Source organism: Oncorhynchus clarkii, chromosome 33 (genome assembly GCF_045791955.1).
Source record: "Oncorhynchus clarkii lewisi isolate Uvic-CL-2024 chromosome 33, UVic_Ocla_1.0, whole genome shotgun sequence".
NCBI classification, from domain to species: Eukaryota; Metazoa; Chordata; class Actinopteri; order Salmoniformes; family Salmonidae; genus Oncorhynchus; species Oncorhynchus clarkii.
Window position 1 is genome coordinate 21,062,934 of NC_092179.1, and position 26,298 is coordinate 21,089,231.

At 42.6% G+C, this 26,298-nt stretch overlaps 3 protein-coding genes and 1 pseudogene across 4 annotated transcripts in view; 1 reads left to right on the forward strand and 3 right to left on the reverse strand.

The window, feature by feature from the left end:
- LOC139393124 (TUB like protein 3) overlaps positions 1-10,234 on the reverse strand; it is a 40,348-nt gene extending 30,114 nt beyond the window's left edge. The window contains exon 1 of one of the 2 annotated variants that reach the window (XM_071141491.1): positions 10,093-10,234. In XM_071141491.1, coding sequence (XP_070997592.1) covers positions 10,093-10,112 — 20 coding nt within the window. In that variant the 5' untranslated portion in view covers positions 10,113-10,234. Of the gene's footprint in view, positions 1-9,067; positions 9,224-10,092 lie in introns of those variants that run through there. The other variant, XM_071141490.1, reaches the window with a different exon arrangement.
- Positions 10,235-13,484: 3,250 nt separating this feature from the next.
- LOC139392940 (RAD9, HUS1, RAD1-interacting nuclear orphan protein 1-like) lies at positions 13,485-14,694 on the reverse strand (annotated as a pseudogene).
- Positions 14,695-15,218: 524 nt separating this feature from the next.
- On the forward strand, positions 15,219-20,448 carry LOC139393087 (forkhead box protein M1-like). The gene is made up of 9 exons (XM_071141434.1): positions 15,219-15,335; positions 16,059-16,574; positions 16,685-16,833; positions 17,058-17,252; positions 17,439-17,567; positions 17,728-17,784; positions 18,097-18,148; positions 18,269-18,438; positions 18,548-20,448. Exons 2-9 carry the CDS (start codon positions 16,103-16,105, stop codon positions 19,352-19,354), a joined length of 2,031 nt encoding a protein of 676 aa, XP_070997535.1. The 5' UTR covers positions 15,219-15,335; positions 16,059-16,102; the 3' UTR covers positions 19,355-20,448.
- A 179-nt stretch (positions 20,449-20,627) lies between these two features.
- LOC139393088 (cystine/glutamate transporter-like) lies at positions 20,628-25,851 on the reverse strand. The gene is made up of 12 exons (XM_071141435.1): positions 25,275-25,851; positions 23,443-23,569; positions 23,208-23,323; positions 22,987-23,112; positions 22,779-22,878; positions 22,637-22,681; positions 22,422-22,545; positions 22,216-22,319; positions 22,025-22,121; positions 21,716-21,865; positions 21,415-21,592; positions 20,628-21,275 (listed from the first exon to the last, which is right to left on the reverse strand). The coding sequence occupies exons 1-12, from the start codon at positions 25,507-25,509 to the stop codon at positions 21,211-21,213; spliced, it is 1,467 nt and encodes a 488-aa protein (XP_070997536.1). The 5' UTR covers positions 25,510-25,851; the 3' UTR covers positions 20,628-21,210.
- Between the last annotated feature and the right edge of the window lie 447 nt (positions 25,852-26,298).

The window sequence follows — 26,298 nt, forward strand, 5'->3', positions numbered from 1 at the left end:
TGGAAACAAGAGCTAAGTGTAGACTGGTCAGCACTCGAAGCACCGCCTTACACCCATATAACAATGACGAAAACCCAAAGACCGGAACTACAGAAGCTCGTTATCTCATGCAACCCATTGAGTCACGGCAGATTCTTCGGTCTACACGCAGAATCGGCCCACGGGAGATTAGGTAGGCTAAAATGATGTAGCCTACATGATACAGTTGAGAACCAGCCTACCTATTGCAAATACCAGATTTGTTTCTCTGTCAGTCCCTGACTCAAATGGGTGGATTGTCCAAGCCACTGAGGAGGCATGTGTTCGGAATGTGCCGAAAAACAGGAAGTAAATTGCACTTCATTTTCTACCCTGTTGAAACGGCTTTCTCACCCACAGGTCTTGTACAGTTAGATACTTGAGGTCCAGCTGGTTTGTTATAGGTCTGCTGAGCCATTGTGAAATAGGGATACAACAACCACACCTTTATGGAAAGGGAATTACTGATACTGATTTAAGACACATTGAATTAAACCAGGAACAATTTTCCTACAGCAGACTGAATGGTAACTGATTTTGAGTGAGACTGTGAGTGCATGATTATTTTTGGTCACCGACCATGATAATCGTGTGCACTATACCTTACAGACACCCTGATTTTCATTTGTCCATCCATGCGCTTATTCAGTAGTTTCATGTGCTGCATTTTTCCCTCCACTCTTGAGGTTTGCGGTATCAGCCTCAGATGCTGCTATGTTAAGGTCCCTTTCCACCCCTCTGTTCAGCTCTTAAAACAGACACTCGCATCCTCTGCCAACTGAGTCACCCAAACATGAAACCCACAGCAGAGAGAGAAGGGAGCCTCAGTTGCCCTTACGGAGAAAGAGAGAAGGATAGGCTACTGGAAAGGGCTTGAGAGCTGTGCTATCTGTGTTTGGCAGCTGTGCGATCTGTGTGCATGACTGCTGGACACAAACAAACAGTGTCTGGGTGTTTGGGGGGCTATAGGACAGGTCGTTTGAAAATTATATTATACAAATATTACATTTTGAAGTTGTGTTTTATTACTGTGTAGGCGACTTGTTCTTCTAGGCTATTTTTTTTTTCTTTTTTTTTATGATATTCATTTACGATTTACGAGCAGGGATGAAGACGCAATGGGCAATGTTTTGCTTTTCGATAAAACCCGTCATGCTGATATAAGAACATCATTGTACTTTATTTTATTAAAACTTTACAGGCTAATTTATATTCTGTTAAGATTAATTACAATAATCTAAAATGTGCTTTTGAGCACCATGGGAGGACACCCTATGTTACGCATCCAATGCATATGGATGGTTCCGACCTAGAATATGTGGACATCTATAAGTACCTAGGTGTCTGGCTAGACTGTAAACTTTCCTTCCAGACTCATATCAAACATCTCCAATCCAAAATGAAATCTAGAGTCGGCTTTCTATTTCGCAACAAAGCCTCCTTCACTCACGCTGCCAAACTTACCCTAGTAAAACTGACTATCCTACCGATCCTCGACTTCGGCGATGTCATCTACAAAATAGCTTCCAATACTCTACTCAACAAACTAGATGCAGTTTATCACAGTGCCATCCGTTTTGTTACTAAAGCACCTTAGACCACCCACCACTGCGACCTGTATGCTCTATCCTACCGATCCTCGACTTCGGCGATGTCATCTACAAAATAGCTTCCAATACTCTACTCAACAAACTAGATGCAGTTTATCACAGTGCCATCCGTTTTGTTACTAAAGCACCTTAGACCACCCACCACTGCGACCTGTATGCTCTAGTCGGCTGGCCCTCACTATATATTCGTCGCCAGACCCACTGGCTCCAGATCATCTACAAGTCCATGCTAGGTAAAGCTCCGCCTTATCTCAGTTCACTGGTCACGATGGCAACACCCACCCGTAGCACGCGCTCCAGCAGGTGTATCTCACTGATCATCCCTAAAGCCAACACCTCATTTGGCTGCCTTTCCTTCCAGTTCTCTGCTGCCTGTGACTGGAATGAATTGCAAAAATCGCTGAAGTTGGAAACTTTTATTTCCCTCACCAACTTTAAACATCTGCTATCTGAGCAGCTAACAGATCGCTGCAGCTGTACATAGCCCACCCAATTTACCTACCTCATCCCCATATGTTTTTATTTATTTACTTTTCTGCTCTTGTGCACACCAGTATCTCTACTTGCACATGATCATCTGATCATTTATCACTCCAGTGTTAATCTGCTAAATTGTAATTATTCGCCTACCTCCTCATGCCTTTTGCACACAATGTACATAGACTTTTTTTCCTACTTTGTTATTGACTTGTTTATTGTTTACTCCATGTGTAACTCTGTGTTGTTGTCTGTTCACACTGCTATGCTTTATCTTGGCCAGGTCGCAGTTGTAAATGAGAACTTGTTCTCAACTAGCCTACCTGGTTAAATAAAGGTGAAATAAATAAATAACATTTTAAAAAATAAAATAAAATAAATAAATATGGATGTCCGGTAAATTTCTCAAACATCCGGTAAATTAAAATCTTGCCGGTCACGGTGTCCGCAGCCTAATTTTCCTAATGGAAACCCTGCCCAGGCTACATGTCTGTTCCTTACACTAATCCTCTACACACATCCTCTGAAAGAATACACAAGCAGATTACATCAAATAATCACAGTCCACATTGCAGCATTAGAACAGGAAAGGGTGGGAACTGCCCTCTGATTTTATTCTCCTCTCAGGGTAAAAATGGATCTATGGAATTCACATTTTTTTCTGCAGAGTTAACAGTAGAGGTCGACTGATTAGGATTTTTCAACACCGATGCCGATTATTGGAGGAACAAAAAAGCCAATACTGATTAATCGGACGTTTTTTTAACATTTATTTGTAATAATGACAATTACAACAATACTGAATTAACACTTATTTTAACTTAATATAATACATAAATAAAATCAATTTAGCCTCAAATAAAAAATGAAACATGTCCAATTTGGTTTAAATAATGCAAAAACAAAGTGTTGGAGAAGAAAGTAAAAGTGCAATATGTGCCATGTAAGAAAGCTAACGTTTAAGTTCCTTGCTCAGAACATGAGAACATATGAAAGCTGGTGGTTCATTTTAACATGAGTCTTCAATATTCCCAGGTAAGAAGTTTTAGGTTGTAGTTATTATAGGAATTATAGGACTATTTCTCTCTATACCATTTGTATTTCATTAACCTTTGACTATTTGATGTTCTTACAGGCACTTTAGTATTGCCAGTGTAACAGTATAGCTTCCGTCCCTCTCCTCACTCTTCCCTGGGCTCGAACCAGGAACACAACGACAACAGACAACCTCGAAACAGCGTTACCCATGCAGAGCAAGGGGAACAACCACTCCAAGTCTCAGAGCGAGTGACGTTTGAAACGCTATTAGCGCGCACCCCGCTAACTAGCTAGCCCTTTCACATCAGTTACACCAGCCTAATCTCGGGAGTTAGGCTTGAAGTCATAAACAGCGCAATGCTTGACGCACAACGAAGAGCTTCTGGCAAAACGCATGAAAGTGCTGTTTGAATGAATGCTTACGAGCCTGCTGGTGCCTACCACCGCTCAGTCAGACTGCTCTATCAAATCATAGACTTAGTTATAACATAATAACATAGAAATACGAGCCTTAGGTCATTTATATGGTCGAATCCGGAAACTATCATTGTGAAAACAAGACGTTTTTTCTTTCAGTGAAATACGGAACAGTTCCGTATTTTATCTAACGGGTGGCATCCATTAGTCTAAATATTCCTGTTACATTGCACAACCTTCAATGTTATGTCCTAATTACATAAAATTCTGGCAAATTGGGTGGCCCAAACTGTTGCATATACACTGACTCTGCGTGCAATGAACGCAAGAGAAGTGACACAATTTCACCTGGTTAATATTGCCTGCTAACCTGGATTTATTTTAGCTAAATATGCAGGTTTAAAAATATATACTTCTGTGTATTGATTTTAAGAAAGTTATTGATGTTCATGGTTAGGTACACATTGGAGCAACGATACGCACCGCATCGATTAAATGCAACGCAGGACACGCTAGATAAACTAGTAATATCATCAACCATGTGTAGTTAACTAGTGATTATGATTGATTGGTTGTTTTTTATAATATAAGTTTAATGCTAACTAGCAACTTACCTTGGCTTACTGCATTCGCGTAACAGGCAGTCTCCTCGTGGAGTGCAACGAGAGGCAGGTGGTTAGAGCATTGGACTAGTTAACTGTAAGGTTGCAATATTGAATCCCCGAGCTGACAAGGTGAAAATCTGTCATTCTGCCCCTGAACGAGGCAGTTAACCCACCGTTCCTAGGCCGTAATTGAAAATAAGAATGTGTTCTTAACTGACTTGCCTTGTTAAATAAAGATTAAATAAAGGAGTAAAAAAAAATCGGTGTCCAAAAATACAGATTTTCGATTGTTATGAAAACTTGATATTGACCCTAATTAATTGGCATAAGCCATGGCAAAATGTGTAGAATTGCATGAAAGTTGCGTAAAGGTAGCTGTCCAGTGTTTCCAGATTAATATGACCTATAATGAATTACAATATGAGTAAAATAGTTTTCCTTCCAAAAAAATGTAATTAAGTATGCACAGCAGCTTTTCTGTGTTGGAATGGTTTAGGTGTACCCCAATAACAGAATGGCGTTGGCATATACCGGTCATTAAAAAAATGTAATACGAGTAGACCGCTGATTGGCCAGCTCAACCTCTTTAGGAGTATTACATCATACTCCACGAGGAAATAGCAAACTCCAATTTATGCTTTGGCCACAAATACGAGTATAGGATGAGTCAACAACATTATTTCAATATGAGAATAGTATATAACAGAATATTAAATTTTAAAAGTGAGATTTTCACGGGAAAGTTACTTTAAAACTGCACATTTTCCCTCAGTCCCATGGCAAAATGTGTAGAATTGTAGGAAAGGATTAGCAAGTTACTAGAGTAAAGTCAGCATAAATATGGAAAACATCAGATCATGATAGAAATTTAATTTGGTGTTAACAGGTTACGCTAGCTAGCTAACACTACTTTAATTTGCTCATCAAAAGAACCATCAACTCGGGTAGAAAGTTGTCAGCACCTGATTCGTCATCAGCTCAACAGTATAACTATCATTTAGCCATTATAGTTAACCATCTTTTTCTGCCCCCGGTGGGAAAATGTCGATGTGGCTGTAATTTATGCTTTGGCCACAAATACAAGTATAGGACGAGTCAACAACATTATTTTGTAGTTAATCCATGCTTTTGTCACTTCTAGGTTAGACTACTGCAATGCTCTACTTTCCGGCTACCCGGATAAAGCACTAAATAAACTTCAGTTAGTGCTAAATACGGCTGCTAGAATCCTGACTAGAACCAAAACATTTGATCATATTACTCCAGTGCTTGCCTCTCTACACTGGCTTCCTGTCAAAGCAAGGGCTGATTTCAAGGTTTTACTGCTAACCTACAAAGCATTACATGGGCTTGCTCCTACCTATCTCTCTGATTTGGTCCTGCCGTACATACCTACACGTACGCTACGGTCACAAGACGCAGGCCTCCTAATTGTTCCTAGAATTTCTGAGCAAACAGCTGGAGGCAGGGCTTTCTCCTATAGAGCTCAATTTTTATGGAACGGTCTGCCTACCCATGTCAGAGACGCAAACTCGGTCTCAAACTTTAAGTCTTTACTGAAGACTCATCTCTTCAGTGGGTCATATGATTGAGTGTAGTCTGGCCCAGGAGTGGGAAGGTGAACGGAAAGGCTCTGGAGCAACGAACCGCCCTTGCTGTCTCTGCCTGGCCGGTTCCCCTCTTTCCACTGGGATTCTCTGCCTCTAACCCTATTACAGGGGCTGAGTCACTGGCTTACTGGGGCTCTCTCATGCCGTCCCTGGAGGGGGTGCGTCACCTGAGTGGGTTGATTCACTGATGTGGTCATCCTGTGTGGGTTGCCCCCCCCCCCCCTTGGGTTGTGCCGTGGCAGGTCTTTGTGGGCTATACTCAGCCTTGTCTCAGGATGGTAAGTTGGTGGTTGAAGATATCCCTCTAGTGGTGTGGGGGCTGTGCTTTGGCAAAGTGGGTGGGGTTATATCCTTCCTGTTTGGCCCTGTCCGGGGGTGTCCTCAGATGGGGCCACAGTGTCTCCTGACCCCTCCTGTCTCAGCCTCCAGTATTTATGCTGCAGTAGTTTATGTGTCGGGGGGGCTAGGGTCAGTTTGTTATATCTGGAGTACTTCTCCTGTCCTATTCGGTGTCCTGTGTGAATCTAAGTGTGCGTTCTCTAATTCTCTCCTTCTCTCTTTCTTTCTCTCTCTCGGAGGACCTGAGCCCTAGGACCATGCCCCAGGACTACCTGACATGATGACTCCTTGCTGTCCCCAGTCCACCTGACCATGCTGCTGCTCCAGTTTCAATTGTTCTGCCTTACTATTATTCGACCATGCTGGTCATTTATGAACATTTGAACATCTTGGCCATGTTCTGTTATAATCTCCACCCGGCACAGCCAGAAGAGGACTGGCCACCCCACATAGCCTGGTTCCTCTCTAGGTTTCTTCCTAGGTTTTGGCCTTTCTAGGGAGTTTTTCCTAGCCACCGTGCTTCTACACCTGCATTGCTTGCTGTTTGGGGTTTTAGGCTGGGTTTCTGTACAGCACTTTGAGATATCAGCTGATGTACGAAGGGCTATATAAATACATTTGATTTGATTTGTCTCCTAATCTCCAAACTGGAGGCACTGGGGTTAAGCAGTATCCCTCTAGGCTGGGTAAAGTCCTATTTATCAGGAAGGGAGCAAGTAGTAGAGGTTAATGGTTCACTGTCTCAGGCAAAACCAATGAGTTGTGGCATTCCGCAGGGGAGCGTGCTTGGGCCTCTGCTGTTTTTATTGTATATTAACGATACGAAAGATGCTTGTTCTTGCCGTCTTTTTCTTTATGCGGATGACTCTACACTTCTGGTGTCTCATAAAAAAGTAAAACTATGTTGGAGAGCATACTTAGCACAGAGCTTACTAACATTAGCAAATGGCTTGGAGATAATAAGCTGCACTTAGGGAATACTGAAGCAATTATTTTGGGATCCAGACCTAAATTGTGTAGGTCGTCTGAAATCAGAGTGGATTTAGGGAGTGAGGTGCTGACTACTAAAAACTCTGTTAGCTACTTGGGATGTATCCTTGATGGAAGCTTGGGAGGTGTGAGCATGGCCAATAAGGTGCTAGGGAAGGTTAATGCCAGGACTAAGTTTTTGGCTAGAAAGTCCAAGCTGTTTGATAAGGACTCTATTGCCCTCCTTCAATGCCATTTCGACCATGCTAGTACTTCCTGGTTTGGGGGCTTATCTAAACGTATGAAGGGGAAGCTCCAGATAGCCCAGAATAAGCTGATCATGGTAGTATTGAAGGTGAGTCCACGTACTCACATAGGCAGGAGCTGCTTTCAGGAACTAAACTGGCTGCCTGTTGAGGCTAGGGTGTCCCAGATTAGACTAGGTTTGGTTTACAGGAGTATTTATGGTCCTGCACCCAGATATCTAAGTGATTACATTCCTCGTGTTAGGGATGCACACAATCACAGCACCAGATCAGGTGTTGCTGATGTGCGCTTATACAGGTTCAGGAGTAATGCTGGGAAAGGTACTTTCTTATATACTGGAGCCTCAGAATGGAATGAGTTGCCTCTGTCTATAAAAACAAAGTCCTCTCTGGACAGCTTTAAAAAGAAAGTAAAAATATGTTTGATGTCTTCTGTGCCCATATGAATAACCCCTATGATGTAACTGGAATGATGAGATAGGTGTTCTTCTTCTATGTTTTTGTTTTATTATTTCACTGACATACTGTGTTTGATCTTGTCTAGCCATCTTGTCTCAAGAGGACCACAATGGAAATAAGTCCCAGACTTTATTGTGTGTTATCCTCAATGATTTTATTCATGTGCATGTAAGGCTTTTAAGTTTTATATGTGCTTGTTTTTTTAAATGGTCAAATTAATAAACTAAAAAGGGCCAGATGTATACAGAATGGTGTCGTCTGCATAGAGGTGGATCAGAAAATCACCAGCAGCAAGAGCGACATCATTGATATATACAGAGAAAAGAATCGGCCCGAGAATTGAACCCTGTGGCACCCCCATAGAGACTGCCAGAGGTCCGGACAACAGGCCCTCCGATTTCATACACTGAACTCTGAGAAGTAGTTGGTGAACCAGACGAGGCAGTCATTTGAGAAGCCAAGGCTATTGAGTCTGCCATAAGAATGCGGTGATTGACAAGAGTCAAAAGCCTTGGCCAGGATGATGAAGACGGCTACACAGTACTGTCTTTTATCAATGGCGGTTATGATATCGTTTAGGACCATGAGCGTGACTGAGGTGCACCCATGACCAGCTCGGAAACCAGATTGCATAGTTCTTGTGTCAACATGTTTGCCTATTAATTGTCCTGAGCCCTTTTCCACAGTGTGCATTAATGTCACAAAGGGAATAGCCAATAATATTGTTTGTTGTGGGTGCAATGGTATTGCAACATTTGTGGGCACTCTTTAAAAACCAAAGACTGTGGAATTCTCTATTGCCTCCAGATAGTCACATAACATTCAGCCATACTACATTCCAATCCACAATAATATGGGGGAGGAGTGTCATTATTTTGACCAGAAATGCACATCATAAGGAAAATGTTTGCTTGTGAAATAAGCATTAAGAATCCCTAAATGACACTCAACTTCTCAGGGTGAAATTAAGTTGCAAAAAGCAGGGTCATAAACAGTATAAAGTCAATTATCATTTTAATGACAAGTTGTCATGACTGTGTTTATGACAGCTGATTATGTTATGCAGAAGGGTTCAGGTAGTGTTAAATAATAATCCTACTCTGACTGACATATTGTAATTTGTCTATTGCCTCCATGTAGCATTTCACATAACTATCACATCATTAACCACGAACTGAACCATCCATTCAACATCCGATTGTCCCCATGTTGGCCACAGAGCCATACAATCATTATGCTATGACATTAGCTTGATTCACCTGCTTTTGTTGATGTTGTTCATCCTGTCACTTCTTCCGTTTCGGGAGACTTCTTTGGTGGTGACCGTGCCGAGTGATGTTGCCAAGATTGCCCCCCTCATAGGCCCTATACTGTATTTTTTAGCAAGCTGCTATAGTACCCACATTTCTGCGGTGCCGTCTCCAAGGACAATGGCGCAAGCTCCTATGACAAAGCCACAGTAACTCGAGAAATCGAGTGTAATATATTCCACATCTGATGGCTTTCGTGACGCAATAATGTAACGTTAGCAACCCAACATATTCAAGACTTGAGCCTTGACAGATGTTTATAACGTCGTTATAGCTCCGTTGTCAACATGCACGTTCATACAATTTTGACATTTTTCAGATGGAACGTTGTAGCTAGCTAACAAGTTAACATTTTAAAAATACTTTCTCATTTTCAAACACATTACTGTTACAAAACATGAATCAAAAAGTTTACGAGCAAACCATGAATAATTGTGTGCTTTCTGCTTAAACCGTTAACAGGCACGCTAACGTTAGCTAGCTAACAATCGATGGAGTTTTCCTAGCTACAATTCACTGACGAGCTCATGCTTCCTTTTCGTGATAAAACGATGCCCAAATCGTTAAAAATAAGCGTTTAACTCTGCTTGATTCCTGACAAGAAAGATAGAATAGTTAGCTACATTTAAAGTTGTGAAAAATATGTATTTTAGTTTGTGCTTGGTATTATCTTCCATGATTGATTTACCACTCAGCCTCTTGTTCTAGTCTCTTCACCGAGCACGCTATCTTCAGGCAAGCAAGAAACGTTAGCTAGCTAGCCTAACATTAGCCAAACTAGCATCAGTCTTCTCGAGCAGCAGTGCTTTCTGAAAAAGTTAAGTGACAGACCAGTCTCGCGCACCACCCACCAGACACACTTCGCCCATCAAATTTGGTCACCGCATGTCTACATAATATCATGGGCAAAGAACTATAAGAACTATCTATATAAGAACTATCTATATATATATTATTATTTTTTTTAAACTTACCTTATGCTGTAGTAACTCATGTTTATCCACGGTTGCTATGGATCCCAGCTGGTGGTGGCCTTCTGGTGCAGCAGACAGCTTTCCTTGACACGCTTGGAAAATTGTTCCCCACAGCCCTAGTTACCGCACATGACTACAACACAGTGTTGCCAACTCCTCAGTAAGGAAAGTAGCTATTGGCTAGTGTCCTAGAAGTCGCTAAATGACGCCATCGCCTAATTTGCATAATTGGCCATGTGCATGTAAATGTGATGGATGCTGTAGGAGAGAGGAATAAAGTCGTGGGAGAGACAAAAGGTTAGTAAAAAAACACCCCAAATATGTTTAGAACTACAAATTAACTTTCTAAGAAGCAGTGCGGTTGGGTTGTGTTTCGGAGGACGCATGGCTCTCGACCTTCGTCTCTCCCGAGCCCGTACGGGAGTTGTAGTGATGAGACAAGACAGTAACTACTAACAATTGGATACCACGAAATTGGGGAGAAAAAGGGGGTAGAAAAAGAAAAAAAAAATATTATAGTTTTTTTTATGTCACAATTCCAACCCTCCTCCTTTATCTGGACTTGGGACCGGCAAAAGTGACCCAAAATAGACACTGGCGGAGTTACTTAGTAGTTTATTTAATTTTTTTGTTTGTTTTGTTTAGTTTTCTTAATTTGATTTGGTTTTTAACCTTAGGGTCCACTTAGGAGGCTACAACAAGTCACAGTAAAACATGAACATTTTTAACCATAACATTTTTTACATTTTTTTGTATACAATCTACATTATCAATCTAAATGGACCAAAAAGAGACAATAGAAAAATTCAGGTTAATAGTTTTTTTTTTCCAGACCCCCCTCCACACACACACAGGCTGTGCTGGCTCACAGAAAGAGTGGGTCACCGTCATTTTGGTCAGGGCTCTCTATGGCAGGTTCAGCAACTGAGGGAGCTGACTTAAATGAGTAAGCAGCTGATGTGCCAAAAAGCTGCAAAACATTATCAGGCAGCTGGTGCTCATAGCAAGCCTCACCAGACAGCTTCAGTCCATATCGAATGTACAGGATGGAGTTAAGGGTCTGCAAGGACATCCGATTTCTAAGTTCGCTTTTTACCACACTTATCTGGCTGAATACACTCTCGACTTCAGCATTCGAGTTTGGCAAGGACAACACAGACACAGCAGCCATGGCAAATTCTTGAAACGGGTTGATATCAGCTGCATCCCTGAACTTCCAAATCTCACTCCAGAAGCCCAGTGTGTTTTTTGTCTCATTCCATTTACTAAGATGGATGGCATGCCATTGCTGGACAATCTTGTCTATCTCCGCATTTGAGTCGCCAAGGACCTTGGCTATTTTTTTCTTTCTCCAGGGCTCTTATTGTGCTTTATAGTTTCCTCCACATTGAAAACTGACATGTACTGCAATGCTTCGATGTTGTCCGGCAGTCTCACCCTCAACTCATTAATGAGGGAGATGGTGAAGGCTACACATCGCTTTCTGACATTGTTTTTATCCTCAGGTGCAAGGTGGAACTCAGCTGCCTTTGACTCAAAAAGGTAACCAAGGTACGGTTTGGGACGGATGTATCCATCTATTGGCCCTTTGAGTACATCAACATTTGCCAGTGGATTCAGCACCCTGCTACTCACAGACTTGATCAGGTGAACCAAGTGGTCAAGTAGCTTAAGATGATCTACTTGCTCTCCTCTTTGAGGATCACTGTACATAGAGTAGAAAACCTCAGCCATGTAGCAGTGTTCACTGGACTTGGTGACTGTGAAATGCAGCCTAATCTCCTCCCACTGGTCCAAAATGCGTGAAACCGTGGGTTCAATGGAGAGACAACATGTGGCACACACCTTGGTTATCTGTAAAGGTTTCTCCCCCACAGTTGATGGTCTCATATATGGCCTTGTAGGCCTCCCTGCGCTTTGGAGACACTGAAAACCAGTTATAAGTCTCTCGTACCAAGTACTCCACACTACGGGGATGGTGTTATTGGAAGCAGGACTTACAGCAAGCTGCAGAGTGGCACACACAGCGAATAAGAACCAGATATTTGAGGCCATACTCCTCCTTCAGCTCTTTATGGACCCCATTGTTAATCCCTGTCAGAACAGAGGCATTGTCAGTTCCTATCCCCAGGAGTTTCTCTTTTTTAAGAAAACACTTAGAGGAAAGCCACAACAGCACGGGCTATAGATTTAGCATCTCCTCCCTCCAACTCAACAAGCCCCAGAAATGTTGATACAGTTGTCTGCTTGGTGTCACTAAAGTACTTTATCACAACCCCCAGGTACGTAGAAACACTTGCATCCATGTACTCATCGAGGAGGAGGCTGAAACGCAGGTCACCCACATCTGTGACCAACTTTTTCAGAAAGTATGGTGCTAGAACACCGTTAATCATTTCTGTGCACTTTGTCCTGTGCATTTTGAAGTGGATAGCAGCAGCGGAGTCTGAGAAAGCAGCTCTACATGCTTCTCCAATGTGATCACATGCCAGCATGGAACAGTGTTCAGCGATAGCTAATGCCATAGTGGCTTCAGCCTTTTTTGCAGAGTCAATTTTTTAAATCATAAATGGCAGCTTGTTTTGAGTGGAACTGTTATAAGGCTTTGCCTTTTGAGTATGTTTTTGAGTTGTCATGTGTTTTTTACATCACTAAGTTTGGCGTAGAAATCAGCCATACAATACAGCCAGTATGCCCGTGTATCATCTCTAATAAACGGCTTGTACCAACCTTTGAATTCAGGTTTTAATTACCACTCCTTTCTGTATTTTTGAGTGAACAGTTTAGACTCAGACATGATGAGCTAGCCAGCTAGATGTTTAGCTTATGTCACAGAGAGGCACATACACAGTGGACAAGGTGAGTAAGTGACTGAGGCAGTGTGAGTCAAATGCAGTGATTTATTTTTGTGCAGTGATTTATTTTAGACAAAGAACATTTTACATTTGCATCCCGCCCTGAATGTAAGCCAGGGCAGGATCAGCCAGTGGCAGCTTCCCGCATGCGCAATCCATTTGCAGTCTGGTCGGGGAGGGGTGAACATCTCCTGCTCTGACTGCAGCTGGGAGGGACTGCTGCGCGAGGACTGGGCCGCCTGTGAGTGCTTTGGGACTGGGTGGGGCCCACGCTGCCCGTTGAGAAGAGTAAGAACGATACGTGCTTTCACGTTAGCCTCCAAAAGTCTCCAATAACACCAGAAAGTCGCTAGATTTGTCGCTAGTAGACATTTTGAAAATGTGACGATAGAGGGGTCTGAATACTCGCCAAATATAGCAACAAAGTCACTAAGTTGGCAACACTGACAATAATATTGGATGGCAAGTTATATAGGCTGAGTGATTGGACAGGTTTCTTTGCTTCTGCATGTAGCTAGTAAATAGACCCCTCTACTTATACCCAAGTTACTAGCTAGTGTTGTAACACTCACACCACAGAAATTCATTATGTATTTATGTTAAATTGAAAAACAACCAATAAAAAAAAAAAGATTTAATGTGGACCCAGGGTACAAAGAAAACAAGAACCTAGACAGAGCCACATCCATAATGGGCTGAACTACCAACTGCACATGGACAACATGCCAAGTTATCTCAAGCAGCAAAACAATTGAGTGGACTCGATAATATCCCGAGTAGCAAAACAATTGAGTGGACTCGATAATATTATAGTCATTGCAACATATCACTTTCAATCAGTGGACTAATGTATTCATGTGGTGTTAACTACAATTCAGTGTTAATTGCAGAACATGATGATAAAATGTCAATATTTACAGTTATATTGATTAGATGCTAATCAGTGCCTCTGCACTTGAAAGATAACCTCGGTCCCTCAGCAACCTCATCAGCCCTTTCCTCCTCCTCCATGTAACCTTGACTCCATAGTCCCTCTCTGGGGTGTCTGTTGCTAAAATCTCTGAAGTCACGGTGTGTGGCGGGGTCATCGGCAACAGGAGGCGAAGAAAGAACTGCCATCATGGTGTAATTCTGGAGTCTCTACATCAGGTGTGGACAAGACATTGTCCGTGCCAGGGGTGTGGTGTGTTGCTGAGGCAGGAGTCCGAGCAGAGCATGACGCTGGGCTCTTGCCATGTCTGGCAACAATGGCAGCTGACGTTCTAAGAACCCCCACACATCTGCTAGAGGTTGATGCTGCATCTTCCAGTGTTACCTCTGACAACCGTCTCCTCTCAGCTGTCCCTTTCCTGAGAGAAGTTATCGGTGTTGGTGTCTACGTTTCATCTTGATTACTTAGGTACTCTGTACTTAGAGAACCGACCTTATGCGCTTGCAAGGAGAGATTGGACTGTTGACCTTCTCTGAAAAGATAAGGCTTGGAACTTGCAAATACAACTTTTTTCTTTGAACATGTTAGTTATACATTATTTATAGTCTATGGTTTGAACGGACAACATTCAGAAGATAGTAAATAATTACATAAAAAACATGATTGATTATCATCATACACATGATCAGTTATCCTAAACTGTGATTACCCAAGAACTACAGGCTGTGCAGCTGCTCTGTCGCTGCTCCTCAACCAGAAATGACTTGGGATTGAGTACGCCTCTCACTTGAGGCACGTTGAGGTATCTGGCGTCATCAAGTGGTGGATCAAAAATCAACAGCGACGGCTTCTGTGAGTTTGGCAAAGATGTCTTTCTTGTTTTACGGGGCATCAGAGATCATGGCTGAGGAGCTGATGGGATGAAAAGAAGGTGAAATATAAGGTGACGTATCAAAGTAATGCAGTGTGGAACAGATGTGGTATATAAGAAACGTTATTACGCTATTGCTTGCTTTGGGTTAAGTAGCTAGTTAGTTACAACAACAAAAATAAGAGTGAAGTACCCTTCCATGAACACAGTACGCCTTCGTATATCACACGACGTACCTGGGTGTATACTGCATGTCAGAAGTAGCTAGTTATCAATGTTTTGAATAAATAATGTCAGAATCAGAAAGGACACAGATTTGGCATTTGCTCCGCTGTCCTCCATGTCTTGTGGTTAACATAATGGCTAACGCTGATTGGTTTTCACATCCACTGGGTTCAGCCCATTGGATATGCAAAGACCACATGACCGGAATCGCAAATACTGCGCCAAAATTCAAACTCCCTTTCACACTGAATGAAAGGAGGTAGAGATCTAAAACCTACCTATCAACTTTCATTTTCGATTGTCATTGTTTAATTAAGGAGTCAAGTAACCCAGAACAAAAGCGCTTCACCATAATATGAAGGTTTGTTATTTTTAACATGGTTAAATTTGCTAGTTAGCTGGCTAATTAACTGGATTAAAGTTAGCTGGCAAACTAAACGCGCTAACTACTACCGCTAGCTAGCTAACTACTAGTTTACGTTAGTTTGGGGAATATTTTTCTACCTTTGTATGTTAGCTAGCTAACTATAAACCCGTGGATTAGCAACTATCTAATTTAGCTAACACCATCATGTTCTAGAAGACTGCGTCATAACCATAGCTGATATTTGAAAGACTGGTATTTCTATTCTAAAATCGTTAGCTAGCTAGCTATAGTAACCATTAGCTGGCTGCTTTATTTTTAATTGAAACAATCCAACATATTTTAGTATAGTTAAATTAGCAAGTTACTAGAGTAACGTCAGCGCAAATATGGGAAACATAAGTTCATGATGTGATCCATTTTCGAAATACATATAATTCGGCGTTGTTACCAGGTTACGCAAGCTAGCTAACGCTACTTTAATTTAACCATCAAAAGAACCTTGGATATTATTTTTGAACTAACAGCTTTTGCATCGACAGTCTTGCTTGCTTAGTTGCAGCATATCAACTCAGGTAAAAAGTTGTCAGCACCTGATTCATCATCAGATCAGTTTCTCTATCATTTAACCATTATAGCTAACTAGCTCTAATCTAACCAGCTTTTTCTGCCCCATGGGAAATGTTGTTGTGACTTTAACGTTACCTGTTATCTCTTCAGACATCAAGTGAAGTCAAAGGGCCAGCCTCTGTAATCTGAGCAAAATGAAACAGAGCCCAAGAAGGCCCCTGATCCTTAGGAGGAGGAAGCTTCCTTTCCAGCTAAATGAACCAACACTTGATGGCTCAATTGAGGAGCCGGATGGACTACGACACAAGGAACCATCCACATCCAAACCCTCAGGTGGCCAGTGCTTTCCTGATGGCATCCGCATCATGGACCATCCCACTATGCCTGGCACACAAGTGGTTGTCATCCCCAAAACTGCAGACCTTCAGAGTGTAATTGGGGCCCTCACTGCCAAGGGGAAGGAGTGTGGCTCTCAAGGACCAAACAAATTCATCCTTCTAAGTGGTGGCGGCTGTATCGACGATGGTGCAGATTCTTTCTGTCAACCTAGCTATATGAGAGGATGCAGCTCTGGTAGGGGTAGCATGGCTCTTGTCACACAGCTAAGGAAGGCAACAACAATGGACTGCCTAAAGGATACTAGGACTTTGACTACAATTAAACCATGTATGTTTATTTTCTTTCATGATTTTGGGTTAAATTACCCTCCACTTTTCAGGTGTTTTTTAACTGTTTGATGAACATTGTTGATGCGCACAGTTTTTATTATTTCACAGTGAATAGGGACCTTGATTGCAGTCCTCTAGATGACAGCCTTACTAACATCCAGTGGCTTGGGAGGATGAATACAGACGGTCTTGAACCAGATCCTGCTAAGAAAGCTGCCAACAAAGAGAATCATGACACTTGCCAACAGATTCTCCAGGTTTGGCTCCTCTTTTAGCTTCTCGGTGTGATTGTCAATGGACATATGTAAACAGTGATGCTCAAGGAGGGTGTCACCAGCAACGTGTTATATGTTTATCAAGAGTGTTGCACTTAAGTGTGATATTAGTTCTGTGTGCTTGCTGCATTTGTTGAGTCTTCAAAGAGTAGTATCTAAATAGGCCAAACAAAGCCAACCTCTCTCTTGTTCTGTTTTGCACACAGTCACAAAGTGAGCGAATGGAAGCACACATGGTTGTAAAAGACCCCTTGTCAGAGAGACCACCCTACTCGTACATGGCAATGATTCAGTTTGCCATCAACAGTAAGAAGAGCAGGAGGATGACATTGAAAGAGATCTACACTTGGATTGAGGATCACTTTCCATATTTCAGAAAGGTGGCCAAGCCAGGCTGGAAGGTAAACATCCACAATAAACCCTTGGTCACAGATAGATTTTATTGGTGTCACTGTAGTAGTTGAGGACAAGATCGTGTTACAATAGAAGCAGAAGAATACCCCTTAAGCACCCAACAAAAACTTGTATAATTGCCAATGGCATAAGCCACATCCTCTTAGTTTGATATTGTCTATGCTCCTTGCCAGAATTCTATCCGCCACAATCTTTCCCTGCATGACATGTTCATCCGTGAGACAACACAAGATGGCAAGATCTCCTACTGGACCATCCGCCCAGAGGCCAATCGCTGCCTTACTCTTGACCAGGTTTACAAGGTCAGCATGAAACCCACTTTTCTGTTCTAAGTCATATTTTGTCGCTGGCCAATTACAACTATGGGACTCCACAAATCCCTGCATATAACGGTCTTAACTCTGATATTTACTCATCTCTATGATAACTCTGTCCCTTTTGACCAATTGTCCACCCCCACAGACTGAGTCTGATCCAACTTCCATCTCGTCTCGGACCATGCAGGTCTGTGAACAACATGTAAGATCGTTTTACCCTTCTTTTCATCTGTGGCAGTCAGTCAGGGAGGACAGGACAGTCGGAGAGAGGACAGGACATGCTTTCCATCTGCTCTTGTTTAGCTCATTAAGCTGACAATTAATTTCAGGGGAGATGCGAGGTGTAGGCAGAGAGGCAGGCATCACAGGACCACCGTACATAGTCAGTAACTTCTTCTACACAGGTCTAACTCATGCCGTCTTCATATGTTGTCTTTGAGAAGAGAAAGGGACCATTTCAATTAGAATAGTTGTGTTGGGAATAAGAAGTTAACATCTCAATTGTCTCCCGCAGCAACAAAAGAGAATTGCTCCTGACATCAAGAAAACATCTGCCAGTGTCCCTGGTGAGTGAGGGAAAGACGTGGGGGGAAACAAGCAGACAATTACCAAACCTTTGAGAGTTGGAAATTATTGATGTGTAGCTGTTGCCTCATTACATTTTTTTCTGCCATCCATATGTTCAGAGAGGAAGATGAAGCCCCTTCTTCCTCGTGCAGACTCCTACCTGGTCCCCATCCAGCTGCCTTTCACCCAGTCACTCTTCTTGTCCTCGTCCACACAGCTCCCCCTCTCTGCCCCCCAACAGAAATCTAGCTCCTCAGGAGGGGGCAAGAGGGTCCGTATAGCTCCCAAGGTAAAGTCTCACCATCACCATACGTTTTTTTTTTTATTGTGAAGTGCCGGGAGGTTACTTGATTCCCTATAGTTATTAAATGAATATGCTGGGACTGTGTGTTTGGCAGGTTACGTACAGTGATGCCTCCACAGTGATGCTGTATGCTCCTCCAGTTGAGGAGATGAAGGAGGAGCAGGTCTGTGTGCCCCTGACCTCCGTTGCCCCTAGGGCTGTTCTGACCAACACCAGGAAGGAAGTCAGCAGCTCCCGTCGCAAGCAGCGCCTCGTCCAGCCTTCCAATGAGGAGCCCGTGCTCCTCTTCCCCGACAGCACCTTCTTCGACTCGGGCCTGGCCTCCGACGGCTCCGCCTTCCAGGACGCCGAGCTCGATCCCCGGCCGGAGCCTGACAGCCCCTGCAGGGAGTTCTCTTTCAAGACCCCCATCAAGAGCAGCCACCCAGCCTCCTCCACCCCCAGCAAGCCACCCACTGTGCTGTTAGAGCCCTGGAAGGTGACCCCGCTGGGCAAGGAGAGAGGCGGCATGCTGGACTTCAGCCCCATCCGCACCCCCGGCCCCAACTTCACCCCGCACCGCCATGACCACACCCCCTTCAGCTTCAGTAGCACTCCCTTTAAGGACCTGCCCTTGTTCAACTCCCCTCGCGAGCTGCTCACCTCTGCACGCTCCTCATCTGCGTCTGGCCCCACCGACACCTGCTCCCCGGGGCCGGAGCGTCTGCAGGGCTGCTCCAGAGTGCTCCAGATCGGGGGTCCCTCCACAGCTAACCGCTCCCTTACGGAGGGCTTGGTCCTGGACACCATGAACGACAGCCTGAGCAAGATCTTGGTGGATATCAGCTTCTCTGGCCTGGAGGATGATGATCTGGGTATGGGGAACATCAGCTGGTCTCAGCTCATCCCTGAACTCAAGTAGCCACTGCCGAGCAGAGAGCACAACCCTTTCAAAGTTCTTTGCTAGATGAGGATGCCATAGTCTCATCATTACCCAAGCTGCTCACATCTTCCAATCTGTAAATGTGGGAGTTTTTCTAACTTAGATTTTTTTCCTTTGTCGCTGGTTGCCTTTGTCAAAACTAACCAGTCTTTTTCCTCTCTCATGGTTGTGCTTCATGCCACAAGATTAAGCGACCATATTTTGATTACAATTCACTGCCTCCCACGATAGTCTTGAAGGAACTTCTAGGGAACCGAAAAGTATGTTGATGTGTAGCCTGCATAGAATATGTATGTTAATTTGCACATTTTGTAATATGTTTTGCTCTTTAAAATGTAAATTTATACATAGATAAATCATCAAACTATCCAGTGAGACCGACACTACCATGCTAGAATATAAGATGTGGTGCCTGAGCGAGTCTCCATTTGATTGGACCTCTGAAAGGACGTAACATGATGTACAGATCAACCACCAATGAGAGAAAGTAATAAACAACAAGGACTGTCTACACCCAAAGGAGATGCCATTTTTGATTGACCAAGTCAACACTTATTCTAGTGCACTTTTGTAACTTATTCTAGGCATGACAATGTCCAATCTGCTTTGTGAACTTTTAAAGAGTGGTAGTAGTTTCTTACTCACTATGTAAAAGCATAAAGTAGTATGGTGATGTCTTCTATTCCTGTGTTGCTCCGTCTGGGTAGAAGGGAAATATATTTTAATAAAAAAAATGTTTGAATTGTCATTGGAAGTTTTTTGGCTAGAAGGTTTAAACATTTAATGCATGAGTTTATGGTTTTATCTTGATCAAAGGGTCATAGTTGTTACTTTGTTATGGGAAGGGAAGACGGCATCATTTGTATATGACAAATTCTGAACGATGTATGGCTTTTTATAGTTCTTCTCAGTTCCTTTGTTAGCTGTGCTTGTGGTGGACACATTCAGGTTAGTTTAAGGAGCATCCTGTCTGCTAGTGTTTAATATCATGGCATGGGCTTGCTGGTGATTGACTTGGTTTCTTATCTTTGCAGTATTGGTGTCTTGGAAACTAGCTAATGTGAACGTTTAAAGTGCCTTTTTTCTTTTTGGGTGGGTGTGCTGACTACAGTGAAACCTGCTGACTTTGCTGCTCCTTTTCACATTGGTTAGGTTTAGATGTCTTAACTTGACTAGATTCACACAGTCCTGGGTTTCTTGTCCCATATCATTTAAAAGTATGATAAACTGGAAGAGGCATGAACACCACATATTCACTAACTTTTACATTCTGGTTCAGTATTTATTACATGACCAGTACAACAGACCCCAGAGGGAGGTTTGGGGAGAAACTGACATGGGTAAATTTGGGGATGTTTAAGAAAAGCATGTCTGTTTTATGAATCCTATGTAAATGGAATAAATTAATGTCACAGTTTCTCTTTTTGTTTTATTTGAGTTTCAAATCAAATGTATTTATAAAGCCCTTCGTACATCAGCTGATATCTCAAAGTGCTGTACAGAAACCCAGCCTAAAACCCCAAACAGCAAGCAATGCTGGTGAGTACCAAATACCAGTATGTCAACATTTGCTGATGAGCGTCATTTTAAATGTAAATAATCCACACAAAACATCTATCGTATTCAAAGCGTAAAATTACATCTCATTAATTCAAGTAAACAAAAACAAGTGTTTCTTTCTGCAGAACTAACTTTCCCAGCAGTGAATGTTGTAGAGTTAACGGCTCATTATTTTCCAAATCTAACATGCCTTGGTATTTACATCCATATACAATATGGAGGGCACAGCAATGGGTGTCTGTCCGTCCAGTCAGTGTGTGAGTAAAGAGGCGTCTTTAGTAGGTCTGAACTTCCTGCTGAGCCACCTCCAGCAGTATCTGGAGCTGCTTACTGCAGTAGTCTGGAGAATAGAGAGGCAGTCCTGTCAGTGACTCGCAACAGCCATAACTATCCCACACAACACCCTCATCTGACATTTCTGCTATCAGTAATTCAGTTTGATGACAACGACATAGTGGCATGATAAGGATGTGACTTACTGAATATTTTTCTCCATCGGGTGGGCAGGCGTGAGCGGTGCACTGTCAGGTAGTAGACAGGGATTCCAGACAGGGTGAGAGCACAGCTGCCCCCTGTGTTCCAGGGGTCTGAGTACAAAGACAGCCCAACGATGAAGAAGCACACCACTGTGAAGGTGACTGCAATGGCCAGCGGCACCTAGTAGACATAGAATAGAATTATGAGCTGATCATAGGAATAAAACTAGGTAAACAGTCAAGAAACCGCCAACTAGTAAGTACCAAACAAGTGACATTAGTTAATTATAGTAGTCATAGCAACCTTGAAGGGTCTTGGGTGGAGGGGGAAGCGGGAGCGATGGATGAGCATCCCCATGGTTGCCATGGCAATGAAGAGCCACCGAGAGAAGGAGGCAAAGTTGATCAGCTGGAATATCTCTCCTCTTGCCACCATCACTACCACCAACGGATACTGCAGGAAGGACAACACAAACATCTCAACTGGACCATGAAAGCAAAGCATAGACCTACCTCATCAACCCAATAAGGACATCCCCACAATACAGATGCCTGTAAAGAGACTCTAATAGGGTTAGCAAGGACGACTATGTGCAGTAGTAGGAGACTATACCAGTAGCAGAATAGCAGGCAGAGGCGTGTTTCTACGGATATGGATCATTGAGAAGAGGACTGGCCAGTGTCCCTCCCTGGCGCCCACGAACAGCATCCTGCACCACGGACAGACAGACGTCTCGTGAATAAAACCAGCCAAGCGTACATCAAGGGGTAAATTTCTGAATTACGAGAGTGCAGCATTATTACCTGGGTGCTCCAAAGAAGCCACCGTTCAGTGCCCCAAGACAGGATACAGCTACCAGTACAGGAATCACAGAGGCCAAGCCGTGAAGCGCACGATTGGCAAACGTCTGCGATAAACAGACAGCATATATGAGACTGACATGCAGTTCACTTCATATGCAGTTATTTTCCGTCTCTTGGCTTTGACCATCTGATGCCATATTACTGACCACAGCCACAGCGTCAGACACAAGAAGCTCCTCTGCTGTCATCATGGTGTAATAGGCCACGTTGACAAGAACGTAGCACACAGTCACCGTCACCATGGAGAAGATGATTGCCAGTGGGATGTTTCTGACAAAATAGAGCAGACAAACTAAGACATGAGGTTACTTGATTTTTTGTGTGGAAATAATTGGTCAATTGTTTTTTTAATATAAAATACCTATTTGGGTTAATGACCTCCTCTGTGACAAAATTCAGATAAAACCTGCGAAGAAAGTAAAATATGTTAATTTATCAGTTAACAGTTCTTTATGGATAACACAACAATGGTATGATATGGGATTTTCTTGTGCACTGTTTACCATCCACCATAGGCATATAGACCAGAATAAAAGGCCAATGGTAGCTTATCCAGTGTTAATGTATCAATCTCAAAGCCATTCTGAAAGTTCTCTGTCTGTCCTGGGGAGGGGAGAGAGGAAAATGAGTTAGCAGGGTTTGATTGATTAGTGTCCTGTGTATATTGTGTACATCGTGTATCATGTTACTCTACCAAAACCACTACCCCACCTCTGGCTAATGCCGTGATGCCAGGAACGATAATTAAGACCAGGGCAAACATCTTAATGAATGTCAGCGTGATCTGTGTGCGAGAAGCCAGGGTCACACTCCAGCAGTTTATCGCCACCACAAATGCTACAGGGAGAGAGGGAAGATAAACCTTGTTGAAATAGTATACCATTGTAATCAAACAATTCACAAAGTCTTATCGGTTGTATTTTATCACTCACTCACTCCAAGGATGCTGACCAGTTTAATCAGTGCTGTGGGAGGAGCACAAGGGCTGAAAAAGGGATCCACCACATAGCGTCCGAACGCCAGGGACACGTAGGATGCTACAGCTGGCCTTTACAGTCCACATGGAGTACAGTATTAAAGTATTAGAAAAACTTGTAGTAAACCATACTGTCTCCTAAACTATTCTAAGAGTGTATGCACAGAGACACGGAGATACAGGCTGCTGACCTGATGAATAAAAACTCTGCCCAGAGACGCAGGAACGCAGGCAAGGGTCCTAATGTCTCCAGCAGATAGGTGTAGTGGCCCCCTGACTTTGTAAAGGTGGTTCCCAGCTCAGCATAGCACAAGGCCCCTGGACAAAGGGCAGAGACAGATGACACATCTCCCACAGGGCATAGGCACAGGGTTCAACGTAAAGTTTTGATTTACATTTGGTTGAGTTGTCAACTAACGTGAATTCAATGTGAAATCACAAAAAAATGTCACCAAGTCATTGGATTCCTTGGGTGAAAAAAAAATAAAAATCCCTTAGTTGATTACTTTTTTCAAATACAGTCAGTTTTCCCACATTGAATTTGCTGATTGAAATTATGTGGAAACTATGTGGACTCAACAAGTTTTTGCTCAGTGGGCTGGGATATTTTCTATTGTATAACTATCTCTATGCATTCAGGAAACATATTTTTTTTTAAATATATTAATTATTCAGTGCATATCATTAGTTATAGCTGTGCTTATAACTGTGGTATAATAAAGTTAAAAACTGGGGGAATACCTGGGAAAGGTCAGGCATACATCCACCCCATGCTACCCTTTTGATCAGTTAATTTGGTCAGCCATAGGCTATTACCCTATAAACAGCCGTAATGAATAGTACAGATCTTCATTTTATCACTTTTATTCCTAAGAATTTTCCTGCACAGCAGTAAATTCAAACTTGTAGTGTATTTGAGGTTTAAAAAGGCTTCTGAAGTTTGTAATTTCCACTGAAATTTATATTTTAGACTTGATTTTCCCTAATGAAAAATGCATCAACCCCTACAAAAATGGTCATTAATTATAATACACAGGCTCATTTTCCTGCTGTGGCAAACTGGCTCAAATTAAGATCCAACATCTGTATATTAACCAATCAGTTTAATAGTAAACATTTGGACATCTGTGCAAGGACTCATATACTTGAAGGATAATAAATGTTTTAAATTATGTTAATGGTACAAATAATAGTGGTGCATGTATGACAATAACCGGTACAGTGAACTGTTATTACCTTAATTAAATAAGATAAGTCAAAGTTACTTTATAGGTACAAAGGTTTATTCGCATGTGCAAATACCAGAGGATTGTGGACCTTGGCCAGATCATTCAACTAAGTGAATACATCCAGCACAGTTTCCTGCCAGCAAAAATACAGTGAGTACTAGATTACACCTCTGAGGTAGCCTAAGTTTCCATTAGGGGAGTGAATGTTGTGTGCTGTCTGTGAATTAAAGGGGCAGTGCAGTCAAATGCATTATTTACCTGTGTTTTATATATATTTCCACACTATGAGGTTGGAATAAGCTGTTTGAAAAGACTGCCTGAAATTTCAGCTTGTTTTGCCCTGCCTGGCTACATCACTGGGCAGTGTAAATTAATAGACCAATAACAATCATATACCTCTCTGCCAATAACAGCTCGTTCGGGTTACATTCCCTCCCATTAGGCTCCTCCAATTAGGCTCCTCATTCAGACCTTTCCCATAAAGTCCAAGCAAAATTCTTGCGAGATAAATTGCTTTTTGCTAAGAAGCTATTTTTGTATCCTTTTAACCATTTTAATTGAAAAAAAATCACAGTAAGGTGCTTCATTGTTACCTAGAAATGTTTTAATTTTGAGATAAAAACGGCTGCATTGGACCTTTAACAATACTGAATCAGACTGATGTGTGAATATCTAATAAAAATGTTTCAAGATGGATATTGTGTTAGCAACTGCCACTCTCAAACATCACAATTATACTCCTCTTGCTCTCATAGGTACCCAATACCTCTTTTAAAATGACAGTTGGTGCTTACCGAAGGTGGAGAGGACCCCACACAGTGCCCAAACCACCAGTGACAGTCCCACACTACCACTGTTCATCAGAACCCCTTTTGGTGCAATGAAGATGCCGCTGCCCACCACGGTACCGATGATGAAGGAGATAGCCGGAAGCAGACCTATTGTCCTCCTCAGGTGGATCACTTCATCTTCTTTCTTCTCCTTTACCTCATCCCCCTCTTCCTTCGACTGAATTCCATCTATGCCCATGCTTCAGCAGCCTTGAAGGTGTGAACACACACCTTGTTTAGATAGCCTTACACCAACACGTTCCAGTGAATAAGTCAAATACCAAAAAATTACGTTTAAGCAGCAAAAATCCCTTCACATTCCAGTTTAAAGAAAACACAGAAGTAGTTCCTTTAAGTGAACAAAAAAGTATTCTCTCTTTATGAACTCAAAAGTATAGTAATTCCCTTTATGGATAAACTATAAAATTAACATATCCCTTTTTTTATACTGAAACTGCTTGTATTTATCCAATGAAGATTGCTTGATGTAGAGGACGAGTGTGAAAGACGAGACAAGCCAGGGGAGGGTGACAAGCCGAGTGGAGCTGTATGAGCTGAACGGGTAGACTAGTATACCCCTCACACTTGCACAAGGCCCTCTCCCCTGAACTTGTTTTTTATCCCCTCATTGGCTCTTGCAAATCAGCACAGCCAGTAACCATTGAAACTCACCAATCCTGCACAAGCAGAAAACAAAGCCAGCAGTCTTCCCAAGCTTCAACAACATGAGTAATTAAGGTAGTTTAGACGGTCAAAGCCATGGTGCATTCATTGTACTGTGTGTGTGTGTGTGCGCGCGCGCGTGCGTGCGTGTGTGTGTGCGCGCATGCACTAAAGTTTTTCGGGGGTGTGTGAAGTTTTGCTTGTGTGCACAGCTATAAACACGGAATACCATGGGGAGAGAACCCAAACACCCCTTGTAGCGGCAGCTGTACAAATAACAGTGGGGTCGCTTACAACAACAACTTCACAACAGAGAAACTATACA